The sequence below is a fragment of the Salmo trutta genome, chromosome 14 (genome assembly GCF_901001165.1).
Source record: "Salmo trutta chromosome 14, fSalTru1.1, whole genome shotgun sequence".
In the NCBI taxonomy this organism is placed as follows: domain Eukaryota; kingdom Metazoa; phylum Chordata; class Actinopteri; order Salmoniformes; family Salmonidae; genus Salmo; species Salmo trutta.
This window is the reverse complement of record NC_042970.1, coordinates 16,903,417-16,923,153: the sequence shown is the minus strand read 5'-3', so window position 1 is coordinate 16,923,153 and position 19,737 is coordinate 16,903,417. Positions and strand designations below refer to the sequence as shown.

General features: G+C 44.4%; 2 protein-coding genes and 1 pseudogene across 2 annotated transcripts; 1 reads left to right on the top strand and 2 right to left on the bottom strand.

Annotated features, from left to right (window-relative positions):
• Positions 1-1,541: 1,541 nt before the first annotated feature.
• Positions 1,542-13,491, bottom strand: mybl2b (v-myb avian myeloblastosis viral oncogene homolog-like 2b). Its single transcript, XM_029774671.1, has 15 exons — positions 12,881-13,491; positions 12,299-12,395; positions 12,114-12,185; positions 11,863-11,955; positions 11,429-11,649; positions 11,086-11,230; positions 10,933-10,986; positions 8,234-8,440; positions 7,749-8,021; positions 2,890-3,062; positions 2,669-2,768; positions 2,448-2,555; positions 2,233-2,349; positions 2,013-2,144; positions 1,542-1,774 (listed from the first exon to the last, which is right to left on the bottom strand). The coding sequence occupies exons 1-15, from the start codon at positions 12,919-12,921 to the stop codon at positions 1,646-1,648; spliced, it is 1,962 nt and encodes a 653-aa protein (XP_029630531.1). The 5' UTR covers positions 12,922-13,491; the 3' UTR covers positions 1,542-1,645.
• A 124-nt stretch (positions 13,492-13,615) lies between these two features.
• On the top strand, positions 13,616-14,829 carry si:ch73-303b9.1 (uncharacterized). The gene is made up of 3 exons (XM_029774672.1): positions 13,616-13,717; positions 13,867-14,568; positions 14,742-14,829. The coding sequence occupies exons 1-2, from the start codon at positions 13,693-13,695 to the stop codon at positions 14,565-14,567; spliced, it is 726 nt and encodes a 241-aa protein (XP_029630532.1). The 5' UTR covers positions 13,616-13,692; the 3' UTR covers position 14,568; positions 14,742-14,829.
• LOC115207186 (intraflagellar transport protein 52 homolog) lies at positions 14,736-17,106 on the bottom strand (annotated as a pseudogene).
• Positions 17,107-19,737: the final 2,631 nt, after the last annotated feature.

The window sequence follows — 19,737 nt, the reverse complement described above, 5'->3', positions numbered from 1 at the left end:
AAGAGACGCATTGAAACATGTTTACCATGTTTAATACTTAAGAGAGTCTAAGCCGGAGTGTATTTAACCCTTTATTTTAAAGGGCACTAAACTATCTCCATATATACAGTGCATTCGGAAACTATTCAGACCCCTTCCCTTTTCCCACATTTTGTTACGTTACAGCATTATTCCAAAATAGATTAAATAAACATCTCAATCTACACACAATACCCCATAACAACAAAGTGAGAAGAGATTTTAATTTTTTTGCAATTGTATTAAAAATAAAAACAGATACCTTATTTACATAAGTATTCAGACCAGCTCAGAGACAGGATTGTGTTAAGGCACAGATCTGGGGAAGGGTACCAAAAACTTTGTGCATCATTGGAGGTCCCCAAGAACAGTGTCCTCCATCATTCTTACATGGAAGAAGTTTGGAACCACCAAGACTCTTCTTACAGCTGGCTCCCCGGCCAAACTGAGCAATCAGGGGAGAAGGGCCTTGGTCAGGCAGGTGACCAAGAACCCGATGGTCACTCTGAAAGAGCTCCAGAGTTCCTCTGTGGAGATGGGGGAATCTTCCAGAAGGACTAACATCTCTGCAGCACTCCACTAATCAGGCCTTTATGGTAGAGTGGTCAGATAGAAGCCACTCCTCAGTAAAAGGCACATAACAACCTGCTTGGAGTTTGCCAAAAGGCACCTAAAGGACTCTCAGACCATGAGAAACAAGATTCTCTGGTCTGATGAAACCAGATTGAACACTTTGGCCTGAATGGCAAGCATCACGTCTGGAGGAAACCTGGCATCCTCCCTACGGTGAAGTATGGTGGTGGCAGCATCATGCTGTGGGGGTGTTTTTCAGCAGCAGGGACTGGGAGACTAGTCAGGATCAAGGGAAAGATGAACGGAACAAAGTACAGAGATCCTTGATGAAAACCTGCTCCAGAGCACTCAGGACCTCAGACTGGGGCGAAGGTTCACTTTCCAACAGGACAACGACCATGTTTCAATGTGTCTCCTCCCAACCTTAGCACACAGCCAAGACAACGCAGGAGTGGCTTCGGGACAAGTCTCTGAATGTCCTTCAGTGGCCCAGCCAGAGCCCGGACTTGAACCCGATCTAACATCTCTGGAGAGACCTGAAAATAGCTGTGCAGCAACGCTCCCCATCCAACCTGACAGAGCTTGAGAGGATCTGTAAAGAATGGGAGAAACTCTCCAAATAAAGGTGTGCCAAGCATGTAGCGCCATACCCAAGAAGACTCGCTGTAATCACTGCCAAAGGTGCTTCAACAAAGTACTGAGTAACGGGTCTGAATACCTATGTAAATGTGGTATGTATTTTTTTTTGACATTATGGGGTATTGTGTGTAGATTGAGGGAAAAAACGATTTAGTCCATTTTAGAATAAGGCTGTAATGTAACAAAATGTGGAAAAAGTCAAGAGCTCTGAATACATCGACACAGGGGAGTTTTTAACCAGTGTTGCAACATTTCGGGAACTTTCAATAAATTCCCTGGTTTTCTAGAAATCATGGTTGGAGGAAACGAGATTTTGGGAAAACCAGGCAATTTATTGAAAGTTCCCAGAATTTTGCAACCCTATGTTTAACACAATGGAAATGTCTGCACAGAGGACAACAAGGTTAGTGAGGGCTCAGGACAGGATGAGGGCCCGGTTAGGAGCCTGGGATTTCAGTAAACGGAGGTAACGTCTTGCTTTCTCTGTCATTATGAGCTGGTCCTTAGTACGTCCACATACCACTGCTTCCCATGCCTTGGACATCTGAGAACACAACAAAGCATATCAATAACTTCATATGCAAACAGACAAATAGAGGGAAATGAAAACCATTACAAAAGATGATAAAGGACATGTACAACAAAATAGATGTGTGCATTACAGGCTATTAGAAAACTCCTGATTATGATATAGTATACAAATAAACATGGGAAAAGACAGATATTTAATAATTATTTCACTTAGATAGCAGCCAATGGTAGCATTTCATTAGAGTACTCACTGGGGTTGGGGGCACTGGGTTGGAATATGCACCACTCTCACTGGGTCCTAAACAGAAGCCCTGATCCAGAACATTCTCCTCTTTATCTTCAGTCTTCATACAAAAGGATGAGGAGTTGAGAGACATCTCAACCTGCCACAAGGATGACAATATACAAATCAATGGAGGAAATCACCATCAACAATAACAGCAGAATTCAATCCATTTCTAATGAATGTACCTTAGAAAAGGTTTTCGGCTCGGACTTCATGGACTGATGCCTGGCAGTGACCATCTCTTTGCAGTCCATGACATCCAGAGCCAGAGATTTACGCACTTTCTTCATTGGAGGTCGATGCTGGAAGTAAAGGAATGGACCACATAGTCAGACCATTTCATAAGACTGAGAAGCATCATTTGTGTAAGTAAATTATTGTAAAATTTCATCATACTCACCACCTGCTTGCGTCTTTGCTCAGGTGGACTCTCACCCGTCACGATCAGCTCAATCCCAGCCTCTTTCAAGAGGACCTCTTTCAAGTCCTCCTCATTCGGAGTCTGAGGCTAAGACATACAGAAATAAACTATTTTCAGCAGGATATTGAAGAAATTATCCATACAAATCGTCTGACAATCCAGGTGCTTTCATTGACAACAGTAGCAAGTGAGGGACTCACCATTGGTCGCAGAGGACCATACTTCTCCATGGCATTTTTGAATGGAGTTGGAGTCCGTGGGGTGGTGTCAAGATTTGACTTGTGGTTGGGTGTGATGAACCTTTATAAAAAGACAAACTAAATATAATTCTCTACTGCTACGAGAGATTAATCATATCGCATGCCAATAATAACTTTGCGCATACAAGACAACTGTGTGTCAATAATGCCTTATTACATACACTGAGTTTGGGTACAGCTTGGATGCGCAAACAGAGTTTTCCTTCTGTGTGAGTGGAGTCTTGTCACGGTGTAGTGGTGTGGTAACCCCAGACTTCTGATTGCACACTGGGGTAGAGGTGAGCGATGGATTCTCCAGCTCAAAGTTGTCCTGTTTGGTCCACATGTTGAGGAACTGGAAACACACACCACATTTAGAAACCATTTCACTAATATGACACCTAACATCCATTTGCAATAGTACCCCCCACAGCAACTCGCCCAAGCCTCCCCCATTTCTCCTTCACTCAAATCCAGATAGCTGATGTTCTGAAAGAGCTGCAAAATCTGGACCCCTACAAATCAGCCGGGCTAGACAATCTGGACCCTCTCTTTCTAAAATTATCTGCCGAAATTGTTGCAACCCCTATTACTAGCCTGTTCAACCTCTTTCGCATCGTCTAGAGATTCCCAAAGATTGGAAAGCTGCCACGGTCATCCCCCTCTTCAAAAGGGGGAGACACTCTAGACCAGTGGTTCTTAACCTTGTTGGAGGTACTGACCCCCACCAGTTTCATATGCGCATTCACCGAACCCTTCTTAATTGGAAAAATAAAAATCAAAACATAGGTATATATTTTACTGGTGCACAAAATGAACCGTGCATCAACATCAGTGTTCAAAGAACAAAACCATTAAAACACTGATTTTCACACAAAAACAAAAACAGAGGCTTACAAAATAAAAAATCTTCCTTTATCACGTCGTCTTTCACATAGCGCACAAATACAGCAAACTGGCTTAGATTGGAAACGTCTGTGGTCTCGTCGAGTTGAAGGCTGAATTTTGCCGGGCTTGAAATCAGATCTGCAACTACTTGAGCCAAGAGGTCTTTGCTCATGTCCTCTATTCTGTCGCTAATGGTGTCATTTGAAAGAGGAATTTGGGATAACTTAACTTCAGCCGCTTTTCCCAGCATGATATTCGCCATCTTCAACACAGCTGGTTTTATGAGTGTTTCACCAATGGTGTGTGGTTTGCCCTGCTTTGCGATCAGGTAAGCAACTTCGTACGATGCTGTGAGGATCGGTTTGTTGATGGGTACAAAGCCGAGAACAGGCAGAGTAGCCTTTTCATCGAATCTGGCTCTCTTCACCTTGAATTCAGCGAGCGTTGTGTTCTTGTATTGTCCATCTCCATGCAGCTTAAGGAAGTGTTCTCTTAGTTTTGCCGGTGCTAGACTAGAATTGCTCAACTTGGCATTGCAAATCATGCAGTTAGGACGCTGACTCTCATCACGTTCCGTTATACATGTGAATCCATATTGTACATATTCGTCCGACCACTTTCTTTTTTTGCTCGACATAGTTAGTATGAAGGGATTAAAATATTAAGAAAGAAATCACACGACGTACCATCACGACAGTCACAATTCGACTACTGAGCGCGCCAAATTCCCTGCAGCACAGATAGGCCAAGCGATGTTGCGTGATCACCTGCAGCCAATGATGGCCAAGCGGGGCGTGTCATCACGAATCATATGAGTCGGGTGTGTGTCTTGACCTCCGCCGAACCCCTGAGACTGACTCACCGAACCCCTGGGGTTCGATCGAACCCAGGTTAAGAACCACTGCTCTAGACCCAAACTGCAACAGACCTATATCCATCCTACCCGGCCTTTCTAAGGTCTTCGAAAGCCAAGATAACAAACAGATCACCGACCATTTCGAATCCCACCGTACCTCCTCCGCTATGCAATCTGGTTTCAGAGCTGGTCATGGGTGCACCTCAGCCACGCTCAAGGTCCTAAACGATATCATAACCGCCATCGATAAGAGACATTACTGTGCAGCCGTATTCATCGACCTGGCCAAGGCATTCGACTCTGTCAATCACCACATTCTTATCGGCGGACTCAACAGCCTTGGTTTCTCAAATGATTGCCTCGCCTGGTTCACCAACTACTTCTCTGATAGAGTTCAGTGTGTCAAAATCGGAGGGCCTGTCGTCCGGACCTCTGGCAGTCTCTATGGGGGTGCCACAGGGTTCAATTCTTGAGCCGACTCTCTTCTCTGTATACATCAATGATGTCGCTCTTGCTGCTGGTGATTCGCTGATCCACCTCTATGCAGACGACACCATTCTGTATACCTCTGGCCCTTCTTTGGACACTGTGTTAACTAACCTCCAGACAAGCTTCAATGTCATACAACTCTCCTTCCGTGGCCTCCAACTGCTCTTAAATGCAAGTAAAAATAATGCATGCTCTTCAACCGATCGCTGCCCGCACCTGCCCGCCCATCCAGCATCACTACTCTGGACAGTTCTGACTTAGAATATGTGGACAACTACAAATACCTAGGTGTCTGGTTAGATTTTAAAAACTCTCCTTCCAGACTCACATTAAGCATCTCCAATCCAAAATTAAATCTAGAATCGGCTTCCTATTTCGCAACAAAGCATCCTTCACTCATGCTGCCAAACATACCCTCGTAAAAAACTGACCATCCTACCAAATCCTCGACTTCAGCAATGTCATTTATGTCAAAATACCCTCCAACACTCTACTCAACAAATTGGATGCAGTCTATCACAGTGCCATCCATTTTGTCACCAAAGCCCCATATACTACCCACCACTGCGACATGTACACTCTCATTGGCTGGCTCTCGCTTCATACTCAATACCAAACCCACTTGCTCCAGGTCATCTACAAGTCTCTGCTAGGTTATCTCAGCTCACTGGTCACTATAGCAGCACCCACCCGTAGCACGCGCTCCAGCGTATATCTCACTGGTCACCCCCAAAGCCAAAATCTTCCTTTGGCTGCCTTTCCTTCCAGTTCTCTGCTGCCAATGACTGGAACGAACTGCAAAAATCACTGAAGCTGGAGACTCATATCTCCCTCACTAGCTTTAACTTCATCGGGGTAGGGGGCAGTATTTTAACGTCCGGATGAAAAGTGTGCCCAGAGTAAACTGCCTGCTACTCAGGCCCAAAAGCTAGAAAATGCATATAATTAGTCGATTTGGATAGAAAACATTCTGAAGTTTCTAAAACTGTTTGAATGATGTCTGTGTATAACAGGACTCATATGGCAGCAAAAACCTGAGAAAAAATCCAACCAGGAAGTGTGGAAATCTGAGGATTGTGGTTTTTCAAGTGATTGCCTATCCAATATACAGTGTCTATGGGGTCATATTGCACTTCCTAAAGCTTCCACTAGATGTCAACAGTCTTTAGAATGTTGTTTCAGGCTTCTACTGTGAATGGGAAAAGAAAAAAGAATAAAAGCTGTTTGAGTCAGGTGTCTGGCAGTCAGCCATTATTTTAGTTACCCGCACGGCCATAAGCACGAGCTCAGTTCTCTTTCCTTTATGAAGACAATGGAATTGTCCGGTTGGAATATTTTTGAAGATTTATGATAAAAACATCCTAAAGATTGATTCCACACATCGTTTGACATGTTTCTATGAACTGTAATAGAACTTTTTTTACTTTTCGTCTGGACTTTAGTGCGTGTGCCTCCTGCATTTGGAATAGTGAACCTAACGCGCAAACAAAATGGAGATATTTGGACATAAAGATTAACTTTTTCGAACAAAACAAACATTTATTGTGGAACTGTGATTTCTGGGAGTGCATTCCGATGAAGATTATCAAAGGTAAGTCAATATTTATAATGCTATTTCTGACTTTTGTGGACTCCACAACATGGCGGGTATCTGTATGGCTTGTTTTGGTGTCTGAGCGCTGTACTCAGATTATTGCAAAGTGTGCTTTCGCCGTAAAGTTTTTTGAAATCTGACACAGCGGAAGTGTATCTTTAATTCTAACAGTTATATATTTTATCAACGTTTATGATGAGTATTTCTGTAAATTGATGTGCTCATTCATCTGAAGTTTTGGAGGCAAAACATTTCTGAACATTACACGCCAATGTAAAATGGGGGTTTTGGATATAAATATGAACTTTATCGAGCAAAACATACATGTATTGTGTAACATGAAGTCCTATGAGTGCCATCTGATGAAGATCATCAAAGGTTAGTGATTCATTTTAGCTGTATTTCTGTTTTTTGTGACGCCTCTCCTTGCTTGGAAAATGGCTGTGTGGTTTTTCTTGTCTAGGTGCTGTCCTAACATAATCTAATGCTATGCTTTCGCCGTAAAGCCTTTTTGAAAATCGGACAATGTGGTTGGATTCACGAGAAGTTTATCTTTAAAATGGTGTATAATAGTTGTATTTGAGATTTTTGTTGTTTTGAATTTGGCGCTCTGCTATTTCACTGGCTGTTGGCGAGTGGGACGCTACCGTCCCACATACCCCAGAGAGGTTAAGCACCAGCTGTCAGAGCAGCTCACAGATCACTGCACCTGTACATAGCCCATCTGTAAATAGCCCATCCAACTACCTCATCCCCATAATGTATTTTATTTATTTATCTTGCTCCTTTGCACCCCAGTACCTCTAATTGCACATTCATCTTCTGCACATCTACCATTCCAGTGTTTAATTGCTATATTGTAATTACTTCGCTACTATGGCCTATTTATTGCCTTATCTCCCTTATCCTACCTCATTTTCACACACTGTATAGACTTTTTCTACTGTATTATTGACTGAATGTTTGTTTATTCCATGTGTAACTCTGTGTTGTCCTATGTGTCGAACTGCTTTGCTTTATCTTGGCCAGGTCGCAGTTGTAAATAAGAACTTGTTCTCAACTAGCCTACCTGGTTAAATATAAATAAAAATATGGAATTTAATTTTAGGGAAATTAAACATGGTAAAATGTGTTTTTGGCCACATGATTCTGTACAAAGCAATGGCAGCGACGAGTCATTTTACTGTGTTTGGTCATGGTGGTTGAGCCATTACCTGTGAGGGAGAGAAGGGCAGGATCTTGACCGGGGTGCTCTTGGGGGTCCTGGAGTTGTTGGAGTCAGGGGACAGAGCTATGCGACGGCGGCTGCGGCGGTTCAGTATGGAAGGTGGGGTGATTCCTCCAGGGGAGATGGGGATCAGCTCCCCCCGGTTACCCTTACTGAGTTCCTGTAGGGCACTGCCCTCCAGACGGAACTGGGTCCGCTCTGGGCTCTGGCTCTCCTCGGGCAGATCAAAGACAGCCATGTTACACCAGCCATCCAGGTCCTGGTAGAGGAAAAGAAACAGAAACAAAGCAAGGAAGAGTTTATGAAAATAAATATAAATAAATACTAATTCATACCAAAATAGTCAGACATCTTGTCTGCCATATCTGATCATCAAATGAGATCTCTTTGGTGTTCCATTCAAAGCAGAAGATGAACGTGGTGAAATTCAGAAGACAGAGGTATTATGATGACCCCATCCAGCACTCTTACCCCATCCACCATCTCCATCACCTCTTTTAAGGCTGGGCCGTTGGGAGAGAGGAAGCCTGAGCTGTCCACCACCCAGCTACTGGTATTCAGTTCACCTCCTGGGGTGTTTGGCTCACTTTTGGGGGTCTTTGACTGTTGAGGAGAGACAGCCTTGTGGGAGCCTGCTTCTTTCGGGCCGCCTCTAACAGTGGATGTATTGGCATTCTCCTGTAGGGAGCGACATAAGCTTGAAAACCAGAATGGAGATCCAGAACAATAGATTAAATGAATATGAACACACACACAGCTACCAGAGCAATGTGTACTACCTTGAAGACTAGTATAAACTAGTAATATTGTAACATGCACATGCTCTGCATGTACTGCACTTTATACAGTGCATTCAGAAAGTATTCAGACCCCTTGACTTTTTCCACGTTACAGCCATATTCTAAAATTGATTACATTGATGAGGGGGAAAAAAACTAATCTACACACAATACTCCATAATGACAAAGCAAAAACATGTTTTTAGAAATGTTTTCAAATGTATAAAAATTTAAAATAAACAGAAATATCACATTTAGATAAGCATTCAGACCCATTACTCAGTACTTTGTTGAAGCACCTTTGGCAGCGATTAGAGCCTCAAGTCTTCTTGGGTATGACGCTACAAACTTGGCACACCTTTATTTGGGGAGGTCACCCATTCTTCTCTGCAGATCCTCTCAAGCCTTTGTCAGGTTGGATGGGGAGCGTCACTGCACATATATTTTCAGGTCTCTCCAAAGATGTTCGATCGGGTTCAAGTACGGGCTCTGGCTGGGCCACTGAAGGACATTGAGACTTGTCCCAAAGCCACTCCTGCATTGTCTTGGCTGTGTGCTTAGGGTTGTTGTCCTGTTGGAAAGTGAACCCTTGCCCCAGTCTGAGGTCCTGAGTGCTCTGGAGCAGGTTTTCATCAAGGATCTCTCAGTACCTTGCTCTGTTCATCTTTCCTTCGATCCTGACTAGTCTCCCGGTCCCTGCTGCTGAAGAACATCCCCATAGCATGATGCTGCCACCACACTTAACCGTAGGGATGGTGCCAGGTTTCCTCCAGATGTGACACTTGGCATTCAGGCCAAATAGTTCAATCTTGGTATCATCAGCCCAGAGAATCTTGTTTCTCATGGTCTGAGAGTCCTTTAGGTGCTTTTTGGCAAACTCCAAGCAGGCAGTCATGTGCTTTTTACTGAGGAGTGGCTTCCGTCTGGCCACTCTACCATAAAGGCCTGATTAGTGGAGTGCTGCAGAGATGGTTGTCCTTCTGGAAGGTTCTCCCATCTTCACAGAGGAACTCTGAAGCTCTGTCAGAGTGACCATCGGGTTCCTTATTTTATCTTTTTTTTTTACCCCCTTTTTCATGATTATGATCTTGTCTCATCGCTGCAACTCCCCAACGGGCTCGGGAGAGGAGAAAGTCTAGTCATGCATCCTCCGAAACATTTTACATTTACATTTTAGTCATTTAGCAGACACTCTTATCCAGAGCGACTTACAGTAGTGATTGCATACATTTCATTTCATGCATTTTTTTTTTTTTTGTACTGGCCCCCCGTGGGAATCGAACCCACAACCCTGGCATTGCACACACCATGCTGGCGTTGCAAACACCATGCTCTACCAACTGAGCCACAGGGAAACATGACCCGCCAAGTCGCGCTTCTTAACACCTGCTCGCTTAACCCGGAAGCCAGCCGCACCAATGTGTCGGAGAAAACACTTTTCAACTGACGACCGGAGTCAGCCTGCAGGCACCCGGTCCGCCACAAGGAGTTGCTAGACCGTGAGGAGCAAAGTAAAGCCCACCCGGCCAAACCCTCCCCTAACCCGGACGACGCTGGGCCAATTGTGCTCCACCCTATGGGACTCCCGGTCACGGCCGGTTGTGACAGCCTGGGATCGAACCCCAGGCTGTAGTAATGCTGAAACACTGCAATGCTGTGCCTTAGAACGCTGCTCCACTCGGGAGGCTGACCATCGGGTTCTTGGTCACCTCCCTGACCAAAGCCCTTCTCCTCCGATTGCTCAGTTTGGCCGGGCAGCCAGCTCTAGAAAGAGTCTTTGTGGTTCCAAACTTCTTCCATTTAAGAATGATGGAGGTCACCGTGTTCCTTGGGACCTTCAATGCTGCTGCAGAAATGTTTTGATACCCTTTCCCAGATCTGTGCCTCGACCCAATCCTGCCTCGGAGCTCTACGGACAATTCCTTCGACCTAATGGCTTGGTATTTTCTCTGATATGCTCTGTCAACTGTGGGGCATTATATAGACAGGTGTGTGCCTTTCCAAATCATGTCCAATCAATTGAATTTACCACAGATGGACTTTTGTAGAAACATCTCAAGGATGATCAATGGAAACAGGATGCACCTGTGCTCAATTTTGAATCTCATAGCAAAGGGTCTGGATACTTATGTAAGAGATGTGTTTTTAATTTTTAATACATTTGCAAAAATGTCTAAAAACCTGTTATTGCTTAGTCATTATGTGGTATTGTGTGTAGATTGATTAAATAAATAAAAATTCTCATCAATTTTAGAATAAGGCTGTAATGTAACAGAAGGTAGAAAAGGGGAAGGGGTCTGAATACTTTCCGAAGGCACTGCATTTATAATATAAAACACTCAAGTTTATCTGCTTTCCCCCCTATAGAAGTTAGCAGTGTTTGCATTTTACCGGCAGTGTGGGGTCTTGGTCTGGTTCCCTCTCCATAGAACCACTATAGTCCATCTGCAGAGACATGTTTTTCTGTCAAACATGATTTGTTATAACAAGGAATAGTTTGAGCATAGCCCAGATGTTGTCAAACTGACTTCAGAAGGAACCAACCTGCTGATCTCTACTGTGGTGGGCCATGCTCTCCTCTGGTTCCATCTGCTGACATTTCAGAGAAGGATCCACCCTGCTGTAGAAGCCCATCTCAACCTTACGCTTGATGGTTGAGTTCCAGTGGTTCTTCACAGCATTATCTGTCCTGGAACGTGAAATTTTAACATGTTGTAGTAATCAAGATATAGCTAGTGAAGTCGAGCACTAATCCAACTCCAATCCATTCAATTGCATTTATCACAAAATATGTGGAGACCAATAAACTGTTCAGAGTGATCCTGACATTTCAGCTCAGACATATCAGAGTGACTCTCTTAGCTGGAGTACATGTCAACACAGTTACCTTCCGGGGAGCAGCTTGGCGATCTCAGCCCAGCGGTTTCCCAGCATGCAGTGGGCCTTGTAGATGATGAGGTCCTCCTCTGCTGTCCAGGAGGATTTCTTCACATCCGGGTTGAGGTGGTTGTGCCAGCGTTCCCGGCACTGCTTCCCCAGCCGGCCCTTCAGGTGCTTGGCCACAATAGCCCACTGCTTGTTGCCATACCTGTTCACCAGGTCTATCACCTGTGGAGAGGAATGCAGGGTTGGTGGCCGTCTGAAAATGTGGCCTCTGTGTGGCAGTACAAGCCACCCGGAGGCTGTCCTTAGATAGGAGTCAAAGCAGCCAGTGGAAAGTAGAGCTGACTGAACAACTATTTGCAAAACTCAACAACTAAAGTTTCTCTCACAAAGAAGTCTAGTAGAACTGATTGCAGAATAGTCACCATCACAACTAACCTTCTCGTCCTCCTCTTTGGTCCAGGGCCCTTTGACCAGATCTGGATCCAGAACTTTCAACCAGCGGTGCTGGCACTGGTGTTCTGAGCGATTCTGTGCCATACAGGGTTACCATACAGTTAATGATTTAATGCAAAATAAACCACACACGCCTTCAGAATGTATTTAATATTTTAACCATTCAGTTGTATTAATTATATTGTCAACTGGAAATAAAATAATATATACTGTACTCTGTCAAACTCGCTCACCGGTAAAATGCTGGCAATGTATTTCCAGTCATTTGGCCCCCGGTTTTGGACCAACGCTTTCAGATTGTCATCCTGAGAATAAAGTACAGGCATTTTATGAAGAGCTAAGTAACTAGCTCATTCCAAATAACCAACCATTTATAGATCAGCATTGGTGGGGGATGTATAAGGGGACATGAACTCACCTCATCTTGTGTCCATTTCACTTTGACCTTTCCACAGTCTCTCTGTTCAGCCACGTCAGAGTCAGTGTCCTGATACATTGCCTCCTCACCATCCTCTCTAAAAAGACAAGCAACAGGGTGTGGTGGTCGAGATCAAACTCATGCAAAGGGCGCACATGCATTGTACTGAAAAGTAGCTGGCTTGGGTGTTAGTCACAGAATTCTCAAACAAGCATTTTTATACCTAGCTAGGTACTTAATACAAGCAACAGATTAGGTGAGCTAGTAAACGTTTGTGCTCGCTGATTTCTACGGTATGCATTAGAACATTCGCTAATTTATTGTTTCATGCCATGATTTGACTACTGTAACGTTAGTTAGCAACATCTGACGTCGACCTCAACTGGTAGGTTGACAAAAGGGCGGTCAAATCACATAAATGCGCAAAAATAATCGATGACAATCAGTAATCTCATATTATAAAATGGTACATAGATCCCTGTCCTCTTAAAAATAACATTAGGATATGAGCATTGTTATTTATCCAACAGCTGTTGTAGCGAACAATAACAAAGGTTAGAATCCGATTAGCTAACTACTTACCCGCGCGCCCACCAGGACATCTCCCTTTGCTTTACCTCCATCGCCCTTAACTAAAATAGAATGGATATTTTTCTGCCCACGTCGTGCATATATTTACAAACTATATTATAGGAGCAAGTATGTTTGTCGTATATAATCCACGTTGGTAAAAACAAAAAATCTAATTGTCGCTGGGCTACGTACACTGGATTGCTGACAACACAGTACTCCGCGCTCAAGTTCCTATCTCGCGCGCTTCTTTTCTCGCAGGCTCTCCGCTTTCCCGGGAGTGACGTGACCAGAGCTGTGCGCGCGCAGAACTGAAACGTTCTGTTTGTTCATAGAAAGTCATTGATTCGTTCCTATGATTTGTCCTATATATACACACATTTTTTGTTTTAATTGGCCCGGATTGTCTGATTAGTGACTTTTTACATTGCTGTTTCTCTGTCTACCGAATAAACTAGAGATAAACGCTCACAAACTATAAACTTGGTTGTTCGAGCCCTGAATGCTGATTGGCTGACAACCATGGAATATCAGACCATTTGACAAAACATTTGTTTTTACTGCTCTAATTACATTGCTAACCAGTTTATTATAGCAATAATGCACCTCGGGGTTTGTGATATATGGCCAATATGTCTGGACACAGCCCTTAGCCATGGTATACTGGCCATATACCACACCCCCTCCGGCCTTTTTGCTTAATTATACACCCCCTCCACCTTGTCTTTGCGGGCTTTCATTACCAAACAGGTGAGACAATCTAGCAGCAGATTAAAAACAAGCTGCATTGTAATTAGGCAACCATTCAATGACTGTCTAAAAACATGGATGAGGAGCTTGCCAGTGCTGGTAAGAAAACAGATTTATTTGGCAGAGCAATTTCAATCTCTGCATAGGGTACATGTATGCTAATTAATATGAAGAATAATCAAAACAATTGCATGTTAAATCATGTGGTGGTGAGACATTTTAACTGTGTTGAATTATTTGCTTCACAGATGCGTCCATGAGTTTTCAGTGCCCATCTCCCTCAGAGCTTGACAGAGGCTTCTTGGACCAGAGTTTGTCTGTGTCTGCTCTGTCACTAACAGGACAGTCCACATCGGTGCTGCCTCCAAATATAATTGTTGTTGAGTACTATGGTTCCAAACAATCCCTCCTGGCCTCCCTGTGTCAGTCTCCCAAACCTGTGTCCCCCTCTCAAGCCATGAACCTGAACTCTAAGGAGGCTACACAAACACCAGGCCTCACTATACCTGTAGAGAGCAAGTCCTCTACTCCTGCTGATCAGGTCCTCCTCCAGAAACCCAAACTAGCCTGCCCATTGGATCTATCCTACATTGATCTGACTGCCTCGCAGGTTGCCTGGGAGGTCTCCCTAATCAAACCTGAGACTAACAGTCCAAAACCGATCCTTGAGTCAAGCACGTTGGAGACTACCTGGAGTCCCAAGTTCCAGTCTGCACCACCATCCCTGGCTGAGATCTCCCTGATCTGGTCATGCTCACCCCCACATGGAAATAACACAGAGGACAACCAGAGGTCCTGGAAGGAGGTCACTATGGGCTCTAGTCTCAGTTCCAGCCTGAGCCAGACCTCGGGTTCAGCAGCTGAGGATGAATGGCAGAGACGCACAGCCATCCCTACAGGTTTTGACAAGCAAAAGTGGGGATGTGACAGTGCTGTACTGAAAAGTTGAGGTAAGGTTCTCCGGTTCAGTGACTTATTTTTTTAGTTGCTGCCATGTCCTGGCCAGAAAGTATTTTTGATCTAAGTGGACTAGAGCTGGCATGAGATTTCCTAGTTAAACTAAGACTTCAGAGTTCGTTTAATAGCTTGTGTATTGACATGTTCTCTTATTTCACCTTTACAGACCTTAAGGAGGATATTCAAGATGCCTGTGAATTTTATTTTACATGAACCTATTATAGTAAATAAAGTTTTGTATTGATTTAAATCGACAATGCCTCTTGAGTATTTAGGGAATGACGCAAATGCCAACATTTATGATACTATATCACAAACAAGTACTAAATCAAATGTATGAGGTTTCCCACATTTAGAACACTAAACAAATCAACTCTCTTCAGTTTGACGGAGGATATGGCGTTAAATTTTGTATTTAATGGAAACACTATATAGAAGGATCTAGACTGTGGATTTGGCTATTTCAGCCACACTTGTTACGGACGTGTAAAATTGAGTGCACAGCCATGCAATCTCCTCAGACAAACATTGGCAGTAGAAGGGCCTTACTGAAGCGCTCGGTGACTTTAAATGTGATAGGGTGCCACCTTTCGTCAAATTTCTGCCCTGGTCAATGAAGTGCTGTTATTGTGAAGTAGAAACTTCCAGGCGCAGCAATGGCTCGGCCGTGAAGTGGTAGGCCACAGAAGCTCACAGAACGGGACCGCTGAAGTGCGTAAAAAAATCTGTCCTTGGTTGCAACACTCACTAACGAGTTCCAAACTGCCTCTGGAAGCAATGTCAGCACAAGAACTGTTCATCAGGAGCTTCATGAAATTGGTTTCCATGGCTGAGCAACCACACACAAGCCTAAGATCCCCATGCACAATGCCAAGCGTCGGCTATAGTGGTGAAAAGCTCACCGCCATTGGACTCTGGCGCAGTGGAACGCTGAATCACGCTTCACCGTCTGACGGATTAATCTGGGTTTGGAGGATGCCAGGAGAACGCTACCTGCATCGTGCCAACTAAAGTTTGGAGGAATAATGGTCTGGGGCTGTTTTTCATGGTTCGGGCTAGGCCCTTAGTTCCAGTGACGGGTAATCTTAACACTACAGCATACAATAACGTTCTAGACGATTCTGTGCATCCAACTTCGTGGCAAAAGTTTGGGGAAGTAAATTCCCTGTTTCAGCATGACAACCTGTTCGAGGTCTGAACAAAAACACCTTTTGGGATGAATTGTAACCCAGGCCTAATCGCCCAACCTCACTAATGCTCGTGGCTGAACGGAAGCAAGTCCCAACATCTAGGAAGGCTTTCCATTAGAAGAGTGGAAGGCTGTTATAGCAGCAAAGAGGAGACCAACTCCATATTAATGCCCATGATGTTTGACAAGCAGGTGTCCACATTTTTGGGCATGTAGTGTAAATGCACTGCAAAATGTACAAACTTTCACTGGTTGCTAGAGTCATCAGAACACCTGGTCTGTGTCTATCATGTCCCTGTATAGGAGAGATGGGATAAATAATTGATATTACATTAATTGCAAATGAATGTCAACCAAGGCCTAGATCAACAAATAGTGTGCATTTTTATCAAAGACTCAATTGGGCATATCGCTCACCTGGTTGAGCTTCTTGAACTCTACAACCTGGAAGATGTGCTCCAGGATGTGTTTGGCATCCCTTTGGTCTTTATCCAACTTCCCCGTCACCCCCAAGATGTACCCACACTTCCTCACGTAGAACTCTAGATTGTCGTCGGTGCCTGCAGGAAGAATACTTACCGTTAATAATGCTCGATTCAAATATAACCTGGGGTTAACACTTACATTTGTTGGAGAGCTGTGCCAAATGCACTCTCAGAAGAGAAGGTTTCATCCAGGTCAAGCATGGGGGGAGGCAGGTCCCTGAAGACAGGCAGAAAGACCTGCTCAAAGCAACCCATAGGAGAACACACACACATTTTAGAGGGATGGCAAATTGATAATTTTCTACAATGATCAAGTGTGTATTGTCACATTTTAATAAATCCCAGTCAATTAGAAAAAAGTGTTGTTGAATACAGTCTAGTGCACATGCCATTCTCAGTTGAGTGTACAGAATCCACATCCAATCTGTGAGACGGCTGAGCTAGACAGGAGCTGGGTGAGATTGTGTAGAGCTGGAGAGGGGAAACCTACAGCAGGCTCTAGCTGGGGAAGGGGAGTCTCAAACTGAGGTGTGATCAGCTGGAGGGGCTCAAGTTTGACATCTGCTTGTAGGAACTGCAGTGGGACAAGTCAAACACATTGGTGTCAACAAACACACCATAAACATGTAGGCAAAGCAGACAAAACATCCTGTAGCCACCAACTATGGCCTAGGGTAATGAACTGATGTCTGTCCAGTTTCTAAAGCAGTATGTGTTTCCACCTGATGACTTGGGGCAAAGTGTTTGACAGCTTGAGTAGACATGTCAAACAGGTAGGTAAAGTCTCTTGGGTTTTCCTCTCCCTCTTGCAAGCATACTCGTAGTTGCACAGACAGGCAGCCTGTGTCTGGTAGCATGGTGTAATGTGTTTGTACGTTTCGATGTGGGATTGGATAGGGATTAGCCAGTCATGTAATGTTCAAACTTGTTATAGTGTTAATGTTGAAGAAACAGTTAATGATTGTCAATGCAGTTTCAATTCATTTATTGTGTGCTGCTACATTACAAGCTGATCAGAACTAAATTGCACAAGAAAATGTTGAGACCAGTTTGGCTGGACTTGGATGTTCACAGGGTACCTCACATTTAAAGCAAACATTTATATGTAGAGCACTGGACAAAATATTTAGAATGTACTATTGTTTTCTGTTGTAGGACGCGCTCTTGGAGCCGAGAGACGAAGTGGTTGTGTGTGCCACTGGCCGGGTCGTATGTATGTGTAACTTGGTTGTGTTTCTAAATAGGCTTACTTGTAAGTCATTGCAAACCTCCATTTTTGTATTCACATGCTGTCCCCTACGATCTTTCCTCTGTGTTATTCCTTCAGGTCTCGCTCTGGAGCGCAGGAGGCGGCATTCCCATTCGTCTTCCCGGGAGAAGCGCCACTCTAGGGACCGCAGCGAAACGGAGAGGAAATGAGAGCGAGAGAAACGGAGGAGACACACCAGTCTCTCACCCAGCAATTCAACAGGAATGGCGCTCGAAACACAGGTAACCAACTGCATCCTACCCTCCTTCACAGTGCATGACATAAGTGGCCAAAAAAGGTTGGGGGCCCCATAGTGGCTGTGGGGCCCCCAACCTTTTTTTAGGAAGTCAGTCAGGGTCTCAACTTACTGATTGAAAGGATATCAAGCAGACCACCATAGTCCCTGTGTCTAAGAACACTAAGGTAACCTGCCTAAATGACTACCGACCCGTAGCACTCACGTCTGTAGCCATGAAGTGCTTTGAAAGGCTGGTCATGTCTCACATCAACACCATTATCCCAGAAATCCTAGACTCACCCCAATTTGCATACCGTCCCAACAGATCCACAGATGATGCAATCTCTATTGCACTCCACACTGCCCTTTCACACCTGGACAAAAGGAACACCTATGTGAGAATGCTATCCATTGACTACAGCTAAGCGTTCAACACCATAGTGCCCTCAAAGCTCATTACTAAGCTAAGGACCCTGGGACTAAACACCTCCCTCTGCAACTGGATCCTGGACTTCCTGATGGGCTGCCCCCAGGTGGTAAGGGTAGGCAACAACACATCCGCCACACTGATCCTCAACACAGGGGCCCCTCAGGGGTGCTTGCTCAGTCCTCTCTTGTACTCCCTGTTCACTCATGACTGCATGGCCAGGCATGACTCCAACACCATCATTAAGTTTGCCGATGATCACCGACAACAACGAGACAGCCTATAGGGAGGAGGTCAGAGACTACCTCTCCCTCAACATGATCAAGACAAAGGAGATGATTGTGGACTACAGGTAAAAGAGGACCGAGCACACCCCCATTCTCATCGATGGGGCTGTAGTGGAGCAGGTTGAGAGCTTCAAGTTCCTTGGTGTCCACATCACCAACAAACTAACTAACTTGGTCCAAGCACACCAAGACAGATGTGAAGAGGGCACGACAAAACCTATTCCACCCCTCAGGAGACTGAAAAGATTTGTCATGGGTCCTCAGATCCTCAAAAGGTTCTACAGCTGCACCATCGAGAGCATCCTGACCGGTTGCATCACTGCCTGGTATGGCAACTGCTCGGCCTCCGACCGCAAGGCACTACAGAGGGTAGTGCGTACAGCCCAGTGCATCGCTGGGGCCAAGCTTCCTGTCATCCAGGACCTCTATACCAGGCGGTGTCAGAGGAAGGTCCTAAAAATTGTCAAAGACTCCAGACACCCTAGTCATAGACTGTTCTCTCTGCTACAGCATGGCAAGCAGTACCGGAGCACCAAGTCTAGGTCCAAGAGGCTTCTAAACAGCTTGTACCCCCAAGCCATAAGATGCCTGAACATCTAATCAAATGCCTACCCAGACTATTTGCATTGCCCCCCCCCCTCCTGTTTTACTGCACATAGTCACTTTAATAAAACTACCTACATGTACATATTACTTCAATTACCTCGACTAACCGGTGCCCAGGCACATTGACTCTGTACCGGTACCCCCTGTATGTAGCCTCGCTATTGTTATTTTACTGCTGCTCTTTAATCATTTGTTACTTTTATTTCTTATATTTTAATAGGTATTTTTTCTTAACTGCACTGTTGGTTACCTGTTGTATTCAACGCATGTGACAAATAAAATTTGATTTGATAGTAGAATAAACAATGTGCAATTTCAGAATTTGGTTGTACATCAGCAGTTTCTCTTGTTATGTCAGTCACTGACAGTCACTAAATTAGCTCATGTCAGCTAACATTTTATAGATCGTTAGGCAAATTAGTCTAGCCAGCTATTTAAATAATATGGCCGAATTACTGACCGGCCACGCAAGGCACGTGGCCATGGGCCCTGACCTCTAGCGGACCCCAATTGATTTTGTTAGTCACTCACTCAGGTAACATATGAACACGAGTAGTTAATAGAGGTGGATTTTGTTCACTCAAGTGGTGAGTGTTGATTGATGTACATGTACGTACAAACTGATGAACGGCAAGAGTCAGACAAACGTCAACACTCAACATGTCATCAGGCACGGTTTAG